The sequence below is a fragment of the Ranitomeya variabilis genome, chromosome 3 (assembly GCF_051348905.1).
Source record: "Ranitomeya variabilis isolate aRanVar5 chromosome 3, aRanVar5.hap1, whole genome shotgun sequence".
Taxonomy (NCBI): domain Eukaryota; kingdom Metazoa; phylum Chordata; class Amphibia; order Anura; family Dendrobatidae; genus Ranitomeya; species Ranitomeya variabilis.
In genome coordinates, this window is record NC_135234.1 from 461,596,624 (window position 1) to 461,613,870 (window position 17,247).

The 17,247-nt window shown below is 43.7% G+C and overlaps 1 protein-coding gene across 2 annotated transcripts in view; it reads left to right on the plus strand.

Moving 5' to 3' along the window:
* UXS1 (UDP-glucuronate decarboxylase 1) overlaps positions 1-17,247 on the plus strand; it is a 148,013-nt gene that overhangs the window by 21,195 nt on the left and 109,571 nt on the right. For both annotated transcript variants that reach the window (XM_077296603.1, XM_077296605.1), the window contains exon 2: positions 2,058-2,085. In XM_077296603.1, the coding sequence (XP_077152718.1) occupies positions 2,058-2,085 (28 nt within the window). The remainder of the gene's footprint in view (positions 1-2,057; positions 2,086-17,247) is intronic.

Genomic DNA, 17,247 nt, shown 5'->3' on the forward strand with positions numbered 1-17,247 from the left:
GTCATACCCTAGTGAAGCTGATATCACCTCACGTCCTTCCAGTTGCTGTATTATATATAATGAATATAGCCACGGATCCGGTATCCGTCTCTGCGCCTATTCTGGGTAGTGATTATTGCTACCCGGTTCTCACAATGTCCTTTTTCTCTATTCCTCTTTTCCTACTATGGGTACTATGGGCCTATAATCCGTCATAGGGCTATTAGGAGTTCAGTTATACGACCTCTCACTTTCAGCTCCTCAACCCAACTGCCAGTCCTTTTCTCAGAGCGGAATAGATCAAGGGGAGTCTCTGGAGCTGGCCGGAGATGGTAGTGCAGTCTTGCTATTTTAGTATTTGTATTTGGTTTCAATAACTATTTTTGTGGCAAATACCCCTAGGGGCGCCACAAATACCATTAAAACCTAAAAGCCTGTATACAAGCCATTTTTGGTAGAAGAGTTATTTTTCCATTCCACCCTAGAAAGATTTAGATATTTTTCCATGATTTGATTTTTCATACATTATATGATTATTGGTGGCTCTTAGCAATTGCAGCTCGAGCTGCAAAAACATTGAAGCCCTCATACAGGTGTGTTGATGGAAAAATGAATTTGCGCTGCATTGTACTTTGACGCTACGTAAACTCCCCCGCGGCGCAGGTTTACGAGCTGTATCATGTTGATTATCTGCAGCGGAGAGGCTAGCCTCCACTGCGTAGTCTCGCGCATAGCCATTCACTAGATGCGGGAAATCACTGATCACAGGCCGATTTAACTGTGTGACTAGAACGCTTCGTTTTGGATGCTGCAAAAATACACTGCATCCAAAACGCTGCTACTTCTGCGTCGCGGGCACATAGCGTTAGCACTTGGCCCGCTAAAAACTGACATGTGAATGCGCTCTTATGGAGGGACCAATGATTAGAATGGAGTTGGATCGTGTTATCCAACACACAAAAAAGTGCAACTTCCCGACTTTTATGTAAAGTCAAACGCCAGCCTTTTTTTTTTTTTTCCTCTATCCCTTTGTTAGGAATCATGTATGCAAGTATCTCACCTGTAATTCCATTCTCGACTGTCAGCATCTTTATCTGTTTACAGCCGCACTCTGGCAACACGTAATGGCTTGGTAAGCTGCGGATCGCTGTGTTCCGGAAGTCGCTTTTCTCAATACGAGGCTACGGAGCCACGTCCATTCTGAATTCCCATATACTTGCATTGAGGAGGTTTAAAGGTGACCTCTGTCACACATGTCTGCCACTGTGCGACTTGTCTGGTCACAACTGCAGTCAGGTGGTGCCGGGACAGGGCTGAAAATGGGTGAAGAAGGCAACCGGTGAGTGACTACGTGCATTAGGCTATCCGCACACGATGCGGATTTGCTGCGGATCCGCAGCTGATTTTTTCCGCGCAGAAACGCTGCAGGACCGCACTCTGATGTACAGTACAATGTAAATCAATGGGATTAAAAAATAGCTGTGCGGAAAAATCAGTGCGGAATTGCTGCGGATTTCAAAGAAGTGCATTTCACTATTTTTGTGCGGATCTGCAGCGTTTCTGCACCCTTCCATGTTAAAAATCAGCAGTGGCAAAAACCACACAAAATCCACACAAAATCCGCATCAATTCCGCATAAAAACCGCGGCAAATCTGCAGCTGCGGATTCTGCCAGGAGATACGGATTTTGTGCAGAAAATTCTACACCACTTTTCCTACGTGTGCACATAGCCTTACACTCACTTCCCGAACACAGAATTGGTAAAATCTCTGGAGTGGTGCATGATGGAAAAATGATTTCTGATGAGACTGAAAAGGGCGATGTGACTTCTCTTTTCTTGGAAGCGTCTTCAACTGCAATAATTTTCAACATAACCCTGAAACGGTTATCTTTCTGATAACGGACGATGTGCTGTTGACCTTGTGCATGCTTAATGGTGTGGTTTTTTTCTATTTAAATGTGGTAAGAGATTGCAAAAGTTTATAAAATGTCAGCTGTCATATTGTATCAGTGGATACTGAAAAAAAATAATTACGGTATATAATCAGTTGTACATTATTTGTTCTTTATTTTTCAGCCGTTTGGGGAAACTTTGTCAACATGAGGTAAGGTTATTTTAATTTTATCCATTATTGTAAGCAATGTAAAAACTTGCGACTATACCTGATGGGGCCTGTGCACACATTGCGATTAGTCGCTTTTTTGATTTTTCTGTGCAGATTTCTCACAGAACCTGAAGGATTTCCTGATGCAGCAAAGTGAATGAGAATCCTGGAGTCTCATACACACGTTGCTTATTTTTCTTTCAAATATTTTATTAGGATTTTAACTTTTAGCAGGGAAGGATAGGTTGGGAAGGGACGGGGAGAAGGGATGGGGTAGACATAAGGAAAGTAAGCCCCTATAACAATAGGGGAAGTAGGCGGTCACATAGTAGGTTAATATAAACATAATGGAAATAAGATAACTCAGTAAGCTATTAAAGTGATATAAGTAGTACTTTGTACTGGTTCGCTTTATAATCAGTATGCCATATAATGTGAAGGCCTATTGTGAACTCTGGCTTACAGAAAATTATATGGTTGCTTATTATGTCCAGGAACACCCTCGGGTGATCCTGCGACTATGCGGGCAGCAAAAAGTCTGGGTCATTATTAAAGCTAACCGTTGGGAAGAGATATGACTATAGAATAGGTAACTTTGTGTATATAACAGAGCTTCACTTCAGGTAGGGCTATTGTCGGTTCCAGAAAGATTCAGACCCTGTTGTTTCAGGAAGGATAAGCCCTCTTTAGGGGTTGTGATGTGTACAGTTCCGGACAGTAATTTCACCAAGAGAGTAGAGGACGGCGACCACGAGTAGGCAAAATGGAACCTCCGGAGCTCCCGCATAACCGATGCAAAATCCCGTCGTTTTTTCAAAGTCTCCTTAGACAAATCCCTGAAGAACGTTAAGTGTCCATACGGGGAGAGCAGGAAGCTTTCTTCGGAGGAGAGGTCAAACAACCTCCCCCTAACCCAACATTGCTTATTTTTGATTTTCAGATCTCACCCCTACTGAGTGGGGAAAAATCTGCACCAAAAAAGTGCTTATTTTACACTACGTTTTTTTTTTTGCCAAGAGATGCAGAAATGTCTACACCAAATACTTAATGTCTGCACTTGCCCTTAGGTTAGAACTCTGATCTCGATTTTTGACAAAGGATTAGCTTGACTACACAGTCATTAAAGAAGCACTCTTCCTCCTCCTATCAAAGTTTTTATCCTCTTAATATATTGCAGTAATCCATTATATAGCACTGTGTACTTACTATTGCTAATTTTGCCTTTCTACCCAGATAATTCTTCTTTTCCATTAGGTCTATGACCTCATGTGATTAAAAACTGGCTCATTGAACCCTACGAAGCTCTATGTAGGAACAGGAGGTCAATTTGTCATGTATGAGTCACTATAAAAGTCCCTGGTGGGGAGGGGGGAACTGCTGGTTCAAGAGTTAGAAGAGCAGAATGATTTCTACAGGGGCAAGGTACTTCTCTTTTCCCTTCTCTATGTAGTAACCAGAATGATTAGCTGGGTAGAAAGGCAAAATGAGCAATTGTAAGTACATAATGCTATTTAACATGATTGCAATATATTAAGAGGATTATGTTTCCAGATGAGATTAATTTTCAGGGACAAATAATAATAATCTTTATTTTTATATAGCGCTAACATATTCCGAAGCGCTTTACAGTTTGCACACATTATCATCACTGTCCCCGATGGGGCTCACAATCTAAATTCCCTATCAGTATGTCTTTGGAATGTGGGAGGAAACAGTAGGAAACCCACGCAAACACGGAGAGAACATACAAACTCCTTGCAGACGTCCTTGGTGGGTTTTGAACCCAGGATTCCAGCGCTGCAAGGCTGCAGTGCTAATCACTGAGCCACCGTGCTGCCCTGGTCATATTCTTTTTTCCAAAAGTGGAAACCACTATACTAATGATTGCTCCACTGTTGATATTTACTCCTTGTAAATAAGGAGAGCTGAAAGGTCCTCTTTCCTTACAGTGAATCTGCAGTTAGGGTACCGTCTCACAGTGGCACTTTTGTCGCTACGACGGCACGATCCGTGACGTTCCAGCGATATCCATACGATATCGCTGTGTCTGACACGCAGCAGCGATCAGGGACCCCGCTGAGAATCGTACGTCGTAGCAGATCGTTTGGAACTTTATTTCGTCGCTGGATCTCCCGCTGTCATCGCTGGATCGGTGTGTGTGACACCGATCCAGCGATGCGTTCGCTTGTAACCAGGGTAAACATCGAGTTACTAAGCGCAGGGCCGCGCTTAGTAACCCGATGTTTACCCTGGTTACCATCGTAAATGTAAAAAAAAAAAACAGTACATACTCACATTCTGGTGTCCGTCAGGTCCCTCGCCGTCTGCTTCCCGCACTGACTGACTGCCGGCCGTAAAGTAAAAGCAGAGCACAGCGGTGACGTCACTTCTGTCTGTGTGACAGCTCTCCAGCGACCACACAACGACTTGCCAACGATCACGGCCAGGTCGTATCGCTGGTCGTGATCGTTGGTAAATCGTTTTGTGTAACGGTACCCTTAGGATTTAATCTTCCTCACCCCCCCAAGCTATTTATATCTGCATGTATCTCTTTCAAAGACTAGTCCAGCAATCCAGTCCGTTGCGGAGATATCAGTGTTTGATTTGAAATGCAAATGGCTATCGTAAATCCAAATCCTGTCACTCCAGCTCTACTATTCCTTCCCAGCGCTGCCTCCTGGTTTTTGAGAGTCTCCTTGCTGTCTGACTTCAGAAAAAGGCGCTTTGAGTCTAGCAGAAGTTGGCATCACTGGGTGAAGAATAGAGCTGGAGTGACAGAGGCTTCAGATCCACAAATAACTTCAGTGTCATTTACATATCAAATCAAACTCTTGATTTCTTATTAATAAAGGGAAGGACTGGCTGTGTAACTGTATTGCTATACTCTTCTCTGAAAAGGCTACTTGCACATATAAATATTTTGGTGTATGTAATGCTGACAGATTCCCTTTTAAGTGATGTAGATGTACTTCATTTCATTTGACCCAACCTAATAGCTTTTTAAAATAAACAAAAAGGTCTTACCTAATATAAATATTCTCTTTATAACCTTTTACACTTGAATACCCCACAAACCCAACAGGTTTAGGATGAGTTCTCTTCTAGGATAAACACATACTGAACGTAGAATTGAAAATCAACCATTATGTGTAATAGAAGACATATAGTTGCTAGGTGAGTGAGTGCTAGATTATTCAAAAATTCAGGAAGAACCAAAGAAAACCTCAGTTATGGTCTAAAAGGGGAAATGTAAGAAGCAGTAGATGTTTAGGATAAAAATACCTTTTATTAACCCCTTTCTGCCATTGGACGTACTATTCCGTCCATGTGGGGTGGTCCTTACTTCCCAAGGACGGAATAGTACGTTCTGCGCGATCAGCCACGCTCACGGGGGGATGGCGGCCGAGTGTCAGCCAGGGTGGATTGATTTAAATCACGCCGATTTAAATCATGATTTAAATCACAATTTAAATCAAAAGATTTTTTTCTATTTAAATCGGATCGATTTAAATCATGATTTTAATCATGATTTAAATCACTGATTTAAATCAAAAGGTTTTTTTTTAATATAAATCACGATTAAAATGAGAAGTGAGAGCAGTGCGCATGTGCGCCCATAGTTACACGGACGAAACTAGGGGCAACGATCTAACGCCAGGGTGAGGGGGGGACCCCAAAGTGAGTAAAAATCTTTTTTGTTTTACTATATGGCAATAGGTAGGTGTTTAAAAGCAGCATGTCTTAATTGTATAAACTATTAATAGCCTCCACATTTTGTTCATACTGCCTCTTTAATTCCACACTTCTAGCTTGGTTTCACTTTTGGTTTAGTTTCTTTTTCCATTCAGTTGACATGCCCAAACTTGTTGGATAGTCAGCAGTACTTGGCTGTAGTAACAATCAAACTTCATAAGTGATCTGTGTGAGCCATGGCAGCTCGTAAGAGAGACCCTATTTGGGTTCATTTTGTTGAGATGCCAGCAGCAGATCTTGGAAAGAAAGGTGCAAGAGCAAAGTGCAAATACTGTCAAAAGGATATCCAAGGACTTGTTTGCCGTTTAAAATCACATTATGAAAACTGCAACCAGAAGGGAAATGAAGATGTTGATAGTGAAGTGTTTCTTTGGTCATCTTCATCACCGCACTTCTCATGATGTTGCCTCATTCACGCCACCAGGCCTTGCATCTTTGTTGCATCGTTTGCATTTTGCACGCATGCCTGCCTTACCGATAGGCGAAGGAGCTTCATTAAAATATTCCCAAACTGGGTCTCTTTTACGGCCTGCTGCCATTATAAGGAAAGAATGTAATAAACCTCAGATCGTACACACAAACAGATCCAGACTTGTCTGTCTGTGGCTATGCTGCAGTATTGTGCTCAAAGTTTCACTTTCATTTTTTTGTCTGCTTGCCCTTCCTCCTCAAAACACTTAGATTCACATTCTTCTTGTGTTGTGCAGATCTATTCCACTCCAAACAATCAGAAACATATTGTCTAGCTTCTTGGACTTGGCACTGAAGGGGTTGATTCTGTATTCATAGGTTTGTAGAACAATAGGATTAAGGTCTTTTTCTCAACTCTGTTCATGTTGTCACATTTTTGCCATGAAGAAGAGGCTGGGACCTCTGCGGAGTCAAATTCAGTTTTGAGAACTGCGTAAGTAAAGCGAGCGTCTGTTATAATATAGGAGAGAAACTGCCCACTAATCCTACAGAAACCTCTGGAAGAGCATGGCATTGTGAATGTTACACATATACAGCCTTTATTCTACTGAGTTAAACAACTCAGCTTTATCTCATGATGGAAGAACCTTTGGATGGTAAAATATTTTCCTCAAAAAGCAGTTTATTGAAAAAAATCCGATTTAAATCAAAAAAATCCGATTTAAATAAAAAAAATCCGATTTTTTTGATTTTTTTTAAAAAACATTGATTTCCAGGTCACCACCTGACAGCACCATGGAGGACGTCCTTCTTATCCGCAGTGGGACAGGAAACCACGAGAGTTCAAAAGGACCCTCCCCCTTCCACCCTTCAGTGTTTTTCCTGTCCCACTGTGGATGGGAACGACGAGAGTCCCGTCAGTTCCGTGCAGACAGCGTGGATCGGGGGGGCTCGGCCTCTTCCTTCCCGCTGGAAGAATCTGCCAAGCTGATACCCGTAATATAGGGTCACTCAGCTTTAACCAGTGTAAGCGCTGCTCCTGGTTTATGGGTCGCTTCCCCCCTGGGGGCTCTCGACCCTGGACGCAAGAACCACGATGTACCTGCAACGGCGCCTCTGCGTGGCGGAGTCCTGACCAAGCGCTTCGGGGGTATGGCAGGTCATCCTGGAGAGCGGGAATCGGCGTGACGATAGGGGAGCGCGGCGCTTCGGAGTTCGCGCTCCTGCACGAGTCACTTCCGGTTCGCGGCTGCTGCGCTCGTCACTTCCGGGTCGCGGCCGGCAGCATGGGTTCGGCGTCTTTCATCTCCTTCTACCCTGAAGCGTGGGAGGTCCGGAACATGGCGGCATCGGTATAAAAGGTATGTGTGGGCTGGGGTGGCTTGTCGAGCGAAAATGGAGGATAATCCAAAGCTTGATACGCTGCAGGAGCCCCAGGCGCATGTAAGTCCCAGGCCCTGCCCCCTCATAAAGGAGACCTTATAAGGAAATTACCCCTTTATATATATTATATATTATATATTATAGGCCTCAACGGTTAAGAGATCTGGGAGAGGCAAGAAATGTCCCCTCTGTGCCATAAAACTGAAAGACTCCTGGCAGAAGTCCTTATGCGAGTCATGCACCAGTCGTATCTTGGGGGAAGAGCAGGCCGCTCTGATGACGAACATGAGGACCATAATCAGAGAAGAAGTGCAGGCTTCAATATCCGGCCTATCGCTTCCCCAGCCCATGCAGCCTGACCCCCAGGATTCCCAGAAATCCAGGAAAAGGCAGAGAGAATCTGATCTGTCGTCCGTGGACAGCTCTTTCGAATCCGACCTAGAGGAGGAGGAATTGAGCAGAGATCCCCCAGAGAAGGGGAAAAGATATCTTTTCTCATCTAATGATATTGAGGAACTGTTGGGTGCTGTTAGACAGACTATGCAGATTGAAGAACCCACGTCTACCCCTTCAGTGCAGGACGAGATGTTTGGGGGGCTGCGCTCTCACACCTCAAAGGTCTTTCCTGTCAATGCTCACGTTCGCTCTATGATTATAGAGGAATGGGAGGAGGCAGAAAAGAAATTGTCAATTCCTAAAGACTTTAGACTCCGCCTCCCCTTCAATCACGAAGATGTCAAGGACTGGGAGGACATCCCAAAGATTGACATTCCTCTGGCAAAGGTTTCCAAGAGAACCGCCATTCCATTCGAGGACTCCTCTAATTTAAAGGAGCCGATGGATCGGAAAGCGGATGGACTCTTAAAGAGGTCCTGGGAGAGTTCGGCAGCAGTAATCCGCACGAACATAGCGGCCACGTCTGTAGCACGGGCGATGCATTTATGGGTAGACGACTTGAAGGATCAGTTATCGTCCAAAACCCCTAGGGAAACCATTATTAATGCAATTCCTCTGTTGAAGCTTGCAACCGGTTTTTTAGCAGATGCTACAGCAGAATCGGTTAGGTTTACAGCCAGGGGTCAGTCTTTGTCGAATGCAGCCAGACGTGCTATTTGGTTGAAAAATTGGTCAGGTGACGTTCATTCTAAGAACAAGCTGTGCGCCATCCCGTTCTTAGGAGGAAGGGTCTTCGGACCTATCCTTGACGACATCCTGGAAAAAGCCTCTGACGAAAAGAAGGGGTTTCCAGAGGAAAAAAAGAGAAAATACCAGCCCTTTCGCAGACCCTATTACGGTCAGAGGTCAGACTACAGGGGTAAAGGCAAGCAGGGGAGGTGGAGCTACCAAAAAGGGGGAGACAGAGACAGGAACAGGTACAGGGATTCAGGTCCCTCAACTTCCAAAACAGAATTTCGAAAGAAATGACGCCATCAGAATAGGAGGGCGACTATTGGGCTTTCAGGTACCGTGGGAAAGAATTACCAAAAGTCCTTGGGTCCGCCAGATCATTTCTCAGGGGTACAAAATAGAGTTCAGCTCTCTTCCCCCAGAAAAATACTTCGTGTCCAACATACATCTCTCTTCCGTCTCCCCTATGTGGTCGGACATTCAGGATCTTCTGCAGATGGCAGCAATATCCCCAGTTCCTCAGGGGGAAATAGGAAGGGGTCATTATTCAGGCCTCTTCTCTATAAAAAAGCCCACCGGAGAATCCAGAACCATAATAAATCTCAAACCCCTGAACAAATTTCTGGTGTACAAGAGGTTCAAAATGGAATCCATTCGTTCCACAATTCCCCTTTTAGGCAAAGACATGGTAATGTGCACTTTAGACCTAAAAAGTGCATATTACCATGTTCCAATCTACAGAGATCACCAAAGATATCTCAGATTTGCGGTAGAAAAAGACGGAAAGATCTACCATTACCAGTTTTGCTGCCTTCCCTTTGGGTTAGCAACAGCGCCCAGGGTCTTTACAAAGATCGTTGTGGAGATAGTGGCTTATCTGAGAAATCAGAATGTCACGATAGTACCCTATCTAGACGATTTCCTTCTGACAGCAGATTCTGTGGGGCAGCTCAGGATCGACTGTCAATTCGTGATCTCCACTCTGCAGAATTTAGGCTGGGTGGTAAACTGGTCAAAATCCCACCTAACCCCCAGATCGAGAATAAAATTTCTAGGTGTTATCCTAGACTCAAACGCCAGAGTGTCTTTTCTTCCAGACAAGAAGCGGGTCGACATTATAAGGAAAATTCTCCATTTTTCAAGAAGCCGAGTGTCCATCAGAGACGCAATGAAGATCCTAGGAATGATGACGGCCTGCATTCCTTGCGTCAACTGGAGCCAATTTCATTCTCGTCACCTACAGAGAGCAGTCCTCACTTCCTGGGACAGAAGACAGACGTCTCTGGACAGGGAGTTCCGTCTTTCCCTTCAGGTCAGAAGATCTCTCCGATGGTGGACGGTCCCAGAGAACCTACAGATCGGGGTACCATGGATCCTCTCTCCAGCTATCACTGTGACCACAGACGCAAGTCAACAGGGATGGGGTGGTCATGTCCTAGGAAGATTTTATCAAGGACAATGGAGCCCAGAGGAAAGGATGAATTCCTCGAACCACAGAGAACTCCACGCGGTCTGGAAGGTCCTCTATTCAGCCCAACATCTGCTAGAGAACAAGCACCTGAAAGTCTTCTCGGACAATACGACGACGGTAGCCTTCCTACGTCATCAGGGAGGTCCGAGGCATTTAAGATTACAGCATCTTGCAGATCGAATATTCAGGTGGGCGGAGGGAAGAGTCCTCTCGATTTCAGCAGTTCACCTGGAAGGATCAAGGAACCAGGTGGCGGATTTTCTAAGCAGAAAAAGGCTGTCAGCCATAGAATGGGAACTGAACAACGAAGTTTTCATCAATCTATGCCAGCGATGGGGAACTCCAGAAGTGGATCTATTCGCCACCAGAGAGAACGCAAAGGTCAGAACCTTCTACTCTCTAAACCCTCGGGAAGATCCGACAGGAGTGGATGCACTCTCCCAGTCTTGGAGCAGGGGTCTCCTTTACGCCTTTCCCCCTCTTGCACTTATCCCAAGAATCCTGAGGAAGATATACGAGGACAGAGCTCGGGTCATCCTGGTGGTTCCGTTTTGGCCCAAGAGGAGCTGGTTCCCCTTGTTGAGAAAACTAGCAGTGGAAGAACCTCTATTCCTTCCAAAAAGAAAAGATCTACTTCTCCAGGGCCCGGTTCTTCATCAGAACCCAGACAGCCTCCAGTTAGCGGCTTGGATCCTGAGCGCCAGATCTTGAAAGCAAGAGGTCTATCGGAAGAAGTCATCTCCGTTCTCCAAGCAAGTAGAAAACCTGTGACCTCTGCAATTTATTTAAAAATTTGGAAGAGGTTCTGCAGTTTTTGTGGAGATACGATAGTTGATCTTGATTGCCCTAACATTCCCAAGATCCTTGATTTCTTGCAGGAAGGATTTAGAAAGGGTCTAAAACCAAGTACTCTGAGGGTCCAGGTGGCAGCCCTCAGTGTATTTTATGACTCCTCTCTAGCCTCCCATCCCTGGATTGCTCGTTTTTCCAGGGCAGTCTCAAGACTGAGACCCTTGATCAGGAAAACCATCCCTCCTTGGGATCTTAACCTGGTCCTTAATGAGTTATGCAAAGATCCCTTTGACTTAGCTGAGGATATAAACATCTCTAATCTTTCCCTCAAAACGGCGTTCCTAGTGGCCATTACGTCAGCTAAAAGGCTAGGGGAACTCCAGGCTCTCTCTGTTCAAAATCCCTATCTGCAGATTTTTGAGGATAGGCTGGTTCTAAAGCTGGATCCAGCCTTCCTTCCGAAAGTCGTCTCAGACTCAAACATAAATCAGGAGGTAGTACTTCCATCTTTCTGTCAGTCTCCCAAAAACCAAAAAGAAAGGTTTTATCATAACTTGGATGTTAGGGAAACTGTCCTTAAGTATCTAGAGGCGACTAGGGCATGGAGACAGGATACTAATTTATTCATTCTATTTGGAGGCCCAAATAAGGGGAAAAAAGCCTCAAAATCTACCATCGCTAGATGGATAAAGTCCACTATTAGCCTAGCTTATAAAGCACAGGGTAAGAATCCCCCAGACAACTTAAAAGCTCATTCGTCTAGGGCAATGGCCACCTCATGGGCAGAGAAAGGGGGCGCTTCGGCAGATCAGATCTGCAGGGCTGCCTCTTGGTCCAGTCTTAGTACCTTTTCCAGGCATTACAAACTAGACGTTGTGTCATCTCAGCTAGCCTTTGGCAGGAAGGTGCTTCACGCAGTAGTCCCGCCCTAGAACCAAAAAGTCTCCTTTGGTACTTCTCCATGGTGCTGTCAGGTGGTGACCTGGAAAACGGTAATTAGACATACCGGTAATTATATTTCCAGGAATCCATCCTGACAGCACTGGTAGTTCCCTCCCTATATTACATGTAATACATACCTATGTGAAGTAACATTTGTATACATGTTTGTTGTGTTCAAATAAATTCTTTTTGCATCCATCCAGAAGTATTACTTGAAAAATCACTGAAGGGTGGAAGGGGGAGGGTCCTTTTGAACTCTCGTGGTTTCCTGTCCCACTGCGGATAAGAAGGACGTCCTCCATGGTGCTGTCAGGATGGATTCCTGGAAATATAATTACCGGTATGTCTAATTACCGTTTTTTATCCACCCTGGTGTCAGCTGACTATTGCAGCTGACATCCGGCACTATGTGCCAGCAGCGGTCACGGACCGCCCCCGGCACATTAACCCCCGGCACACTGCAATCAAACATGATCGCAGTGTTCCAGCGGTACAGGGAAGCATCGCGCAGGGAGGGGGCTCCCTGCGTGCTTCCCTGAGATGATCGGTACAAGGCAATTTGCTCAACTTGTACGGAGCGTCTCCACCCTGCAGGCCCCGGATCCAAAATGGCCGCAGGGCTGCATCCAGGTCCTGCAGGGAGGTGGCTTCACAGCGCCTGCTCAGAGCAAGCGCCGGCAAGCCTCCCTGCTGTGCATGTCAGATTTCTGATCTGACACAGTGCACAGCAAAGTGTCAGATCAGCGATCTATCACTACTGTGATGTCCCCCCCCCCCCCCCCCCCCAGGGCAAAGTAAAAAATAAAATAGAAAATTCCAAATAAATACCAATAAAAAAAAATATTGTTCCAATAAATACATTCCTTTATCTAAATACAAAGAAAAAAACAATAAAAGTACACATATTTAGTATCGCTGCGTCCGTAACGACCCGACCTATAATTGTTCAACTAGTTAACCCCTTCAGTGAACACTGTTAAAAAATAAAGGCAAAAAACAACGCTTTATTATCATACCGCCGAACAAAAAGTGGAATAACACGTGATCAAAAAGACGGATATAAATAACCATGGTACCGTTGAAAACGTCATCTTGTCCCGCAAAAAACGAGCCGCCATACAGCGTAATCAGTGAACAAATAAGTTATAGTCCTCAGAATAAAGCGATGCAAAAATAATTATTTTTTCTATAAAATAGTTTTTATCGTATAAAAGCGCCAAAACATAAAAAAAGATATAAATGAGGTATCGCTGTAATCGTACTGACCCGAAGAATAAAACTGCTTTATCCATTTTACCAAACAAGGAACAGTATAAACGCCTCCCCCAAAAGAAATTCATGAATAGCTGGTTTTTGGTCATTCTGCATCACAAAAATCGGAATAAAAAGCGATCAAAAAATGTCACATGCCCGAAAATGTTACCAATAAAAACGTGAACTCGTCCCGCAAAAAACAAGATCTCACATGACTGTGGACCAAAATATGGAAAAATTACAGCTCTCAAAATGTGGTAACGCAAAGAAAAATATTTAGAATTGAGAGTCCTCAGTGGTTGATACCTTTTAATGGCTAACTGAAAAGATGGTAACAAATTGCAAGCTTTCGAGACTACATACGTCTCTTCATCAGGCAAAGACTAAAACAAATTCTGAAGAATCACATATTTATGCACAACATAGTATAGAGAAAAAAAAAAGGGGGGGAAAAAAACCATGGATAAGCTAGGTGACATTTTTTCCCCTCTTTTTTTTTTTTTTTTTTCTCTATACTATGTTGTGCATAAATATGTGATTCTTCAGAATTTGTTTTAGTCTTTGCCTGATGAAGAGACCTGTGTAGTGTCGAAAGCTTGCAATTTGTTACCATCTTTTCAGTTAGCCATTAAAAGGTATCAACCACTGAGGACTCTCAATTCTAAATATTTTTCTATCTACTGGCTAACACGATACCAAGATATATTTCTTTCCTGTAACGCAAAGAATAATTTTTGCAATAAAAAGCGTCTTTCAGTGTGTGACGGCTGCCAATCATAAAAATTCGCTAAAAAACCCGCAATAAAAGAAAATCAAACCCCCCTTCATCACCCCCTTAGTTAGGGAAAAATTAAAAAAAATGTTTTTATTTCCATTTTCCCGTTAGGCTTAGGGTTGGGGTTAGGGTTGGGGCTAAAGTTAGGGTTTGGATTACATTTACGGTTGGGGTTAGGGATGTGGTTAGGGTTAGGGGTGTGTTTGGATTAGGGTTTCTGTTATAATTGGGGGGTTTCCACTGTTTAGGCACATCAGGGGCTCTCCAAACGCAACATGGCATCAGATCTCAATTCCAGCCAATTCTGCGTTGAAAAAGTAAAACAGTGCTCCTTCCCTTCCGAGCTCTCCCGTGTGCCCAAACAGGGTTTTACCCCAACATATGGGGTATCGGCGTACTCAGGACACATTGGACAACAACTTTCGGGGTCCAATTTCTCCTGTTACCCTTGTGAAAATACAAAACTGGGGGCTAAAAAATAATTTGTGGAAACATTTTTTATTTTTTTTATTTTCACGGCTCTGCGTTATAAACTGTAGTGAAACACTTGGTGGTTCAGAGTTCTCACAACACATCTAGATACGTTCCTTGGGGGGTCTAGTTTCCAATATGGGGGTCACTTGTGGGGGGTTTCTACTGTTTAGGTACATTAGGGGCTCTGCAAACGCAATGTGATGCCTGCAGACCATTCCATCTAAGTCTGCATTCCAAATGGCGCTCCTTCCCTTCAGAGCTCTCCCATGCGCCCAAACCGTGGTTCCCTCCACATATGGGGTATCAGCGTACTCAGGACAAATTGGACAACAACTTTTGGGGTCCAATTTCTCCTGTTACCCTTGAGGAAAATACAAAACTGTGGGCTAAAAAATAATTTTTGTGGGAAAAATTTTAATTTTTTATTTTTACGGGTCTACATTATAAACTTCTGTGAAGCACTTGGTTGGTCAAAGTGCTCACCACACATCTAGATAAGTTCATTACGGGGTCTACTTTCCAAAATGGTGTCACTTGTGGGGGGTTTCAATGTTTAGGCACATCAGGGGCTCTCCAAACGCAACATAGCGTCCCATCTCAATTCCAGTCAATTTTGCATTGAAAAGTCAAATGGCACTCCTTCCCTTCCGAGCTCTGCCATGCGTCCAAAGAATGGTTTACCCCCACATATGGGGTATCGGCTTACTCAGGACAAATTGTTCAACAACTTTTGGTGTCCATTTTCTCCTGTTACCCTTGGTAAAATAAAACAAATTGGAGCTGAAGTAAATTTTTTGTGAAAAAAAGTTAAATGTTCATTTTATTTTTAAACATTCCAAAAATTCCTGTGAAACACCTGAAGGGTTAATAAACTTCTTGAATGTGTTTTTGAGCACCTTGAGGGGTGCAGTCTTTAGAATGGTGTCACACTTGGTTATTTTTTATCATATAGACCCCTCAAAATGACTTCAAATGTGATGTGGTCCCATTAAAAACTGGTGTTGTAAAAATGAGAAATTGCTGGTCAACTTTTAACCCTTAACTACCTAACACCAAAAAAATTTGGTTCCAAAATTGTGCTGATGTAAAGTAGACATGTGGGAAATGTTACTTATTAAGTATTTTGTGTGACATATCTCTGTGATTTAAGGGCATAAGAATTCAAAGTTGGAAAATTGCGAAATTTTCAACATTTTTGCCAAATTTCAATTTTTTTCACAAATAAACGCAGGTAATATCAAATAAATTTTACCACTATCATGAAGCCCAATATGTCACGAGAAAACAATGTCAGAATCACCGGAAGCATTCCAGAGTTATAACCTCATAAAGGGACAGTGGTCACAATTGTAAAAATTGGCCCGGTCATTAACGTGCAAACCACCCTTGGGGGTAAAGGGGTTAAGCGAAATGGTAAACGGTAGCACTAAATCAAAAATGTGCCCACATTTGGAATATAAAGACAGTAATAAATATAATGGTAAAAGCATATAATAAAGGCTACAAAGAACAATACACCATGTAATCACATAAGTATAGCCATAAATGACATCATGTGCAATAAGTAGCCAATGTATACAATAAAACTAAATTAAATAATGGTATGTCACTGCTGTCTGCACAAAAGGGAAGAATGAATATCTTGCATAAGGGATTTTTCCAAATGTTGTACTTGGACGGGGGACACCCTGACGAAGGACAAGTTCTGAAACGCGCGTCGGGGTGTGCGCCCTACTTGGACCGTAGACCCCACAGGTATGTGCACTCCCCTTTTCTACATTCATGTATTAACGCCTTAATAAACACTAACCATCTATATCTTATAATCTATATCTTATAATCTATATCTTATAATCTATATCTTATAATCTATATCTTATAATCTATATCTTATAATCTATCTACTATATAATTGACTAAGGGTCACTTCCGTCTTTCTGTCTGTCTTTCTTTCTGTCACGGATATTCATTGGTCGCGGCCTCTGTCTCTCATGGAATCCAAGTCGCTGATTGGTCTCGCCAGCTGCCTGTCATGGCTGCCACGACCAATCAGCGACGTGCACAGTCCGATTAATCCCTCCCTACTCCCCTGCAGTCAGTGCCCGGCGCCCGCTCCATACTCCCCGCAGTCACCGCACACATAGGGTTAATGCCAGCGGTAATGGACCGCGTTATGCCACGGGTAACTCACTCCGTTAACGCCGCTATTAACCCTGTGTCACCAAGTTTTTACTATTGATGCTGCCTATGCAGCATCAATAGTAAAAAGATCTAATGTTAAAAATAATAAAAAAAAAATAAAAAATCATTATATACTCAACTACGCTGACTTTCCCGCTCCTCGCGATGCTCCGGTGACCACTCCATGCAAGCGGCAGGTTCCGGTGCTAAGGATGGTGTGCGACAAGGACCTGCCATGACGTCACGGTGCGACAAGGACCTGCCATGACGTCACGGTCATGTGACCGCGATGTCATCACACCCTGGGACCAGAAGCTGCTGCCTGCACCACACACAGGCGACAGAACTACAAGGGTACCCTCGGAAGGTGAGTATGTTTATTTTTTATTTAACCTGTGACATATGTAGCTGGGCAATATCCTACGTAGCTGGGCAATATACTACGGGACTGGCCAATATACTACGTGGCTCTGTGCTGTATACTATGTCGCTGTGCAATATACTATGTGGCTCTGTGCTGTATACTACGTCACTGGGCAATAAACTACGTGGCTCTGTGCTGTATATTACGTCACTGGGCAATATGCTACGTGGCTCT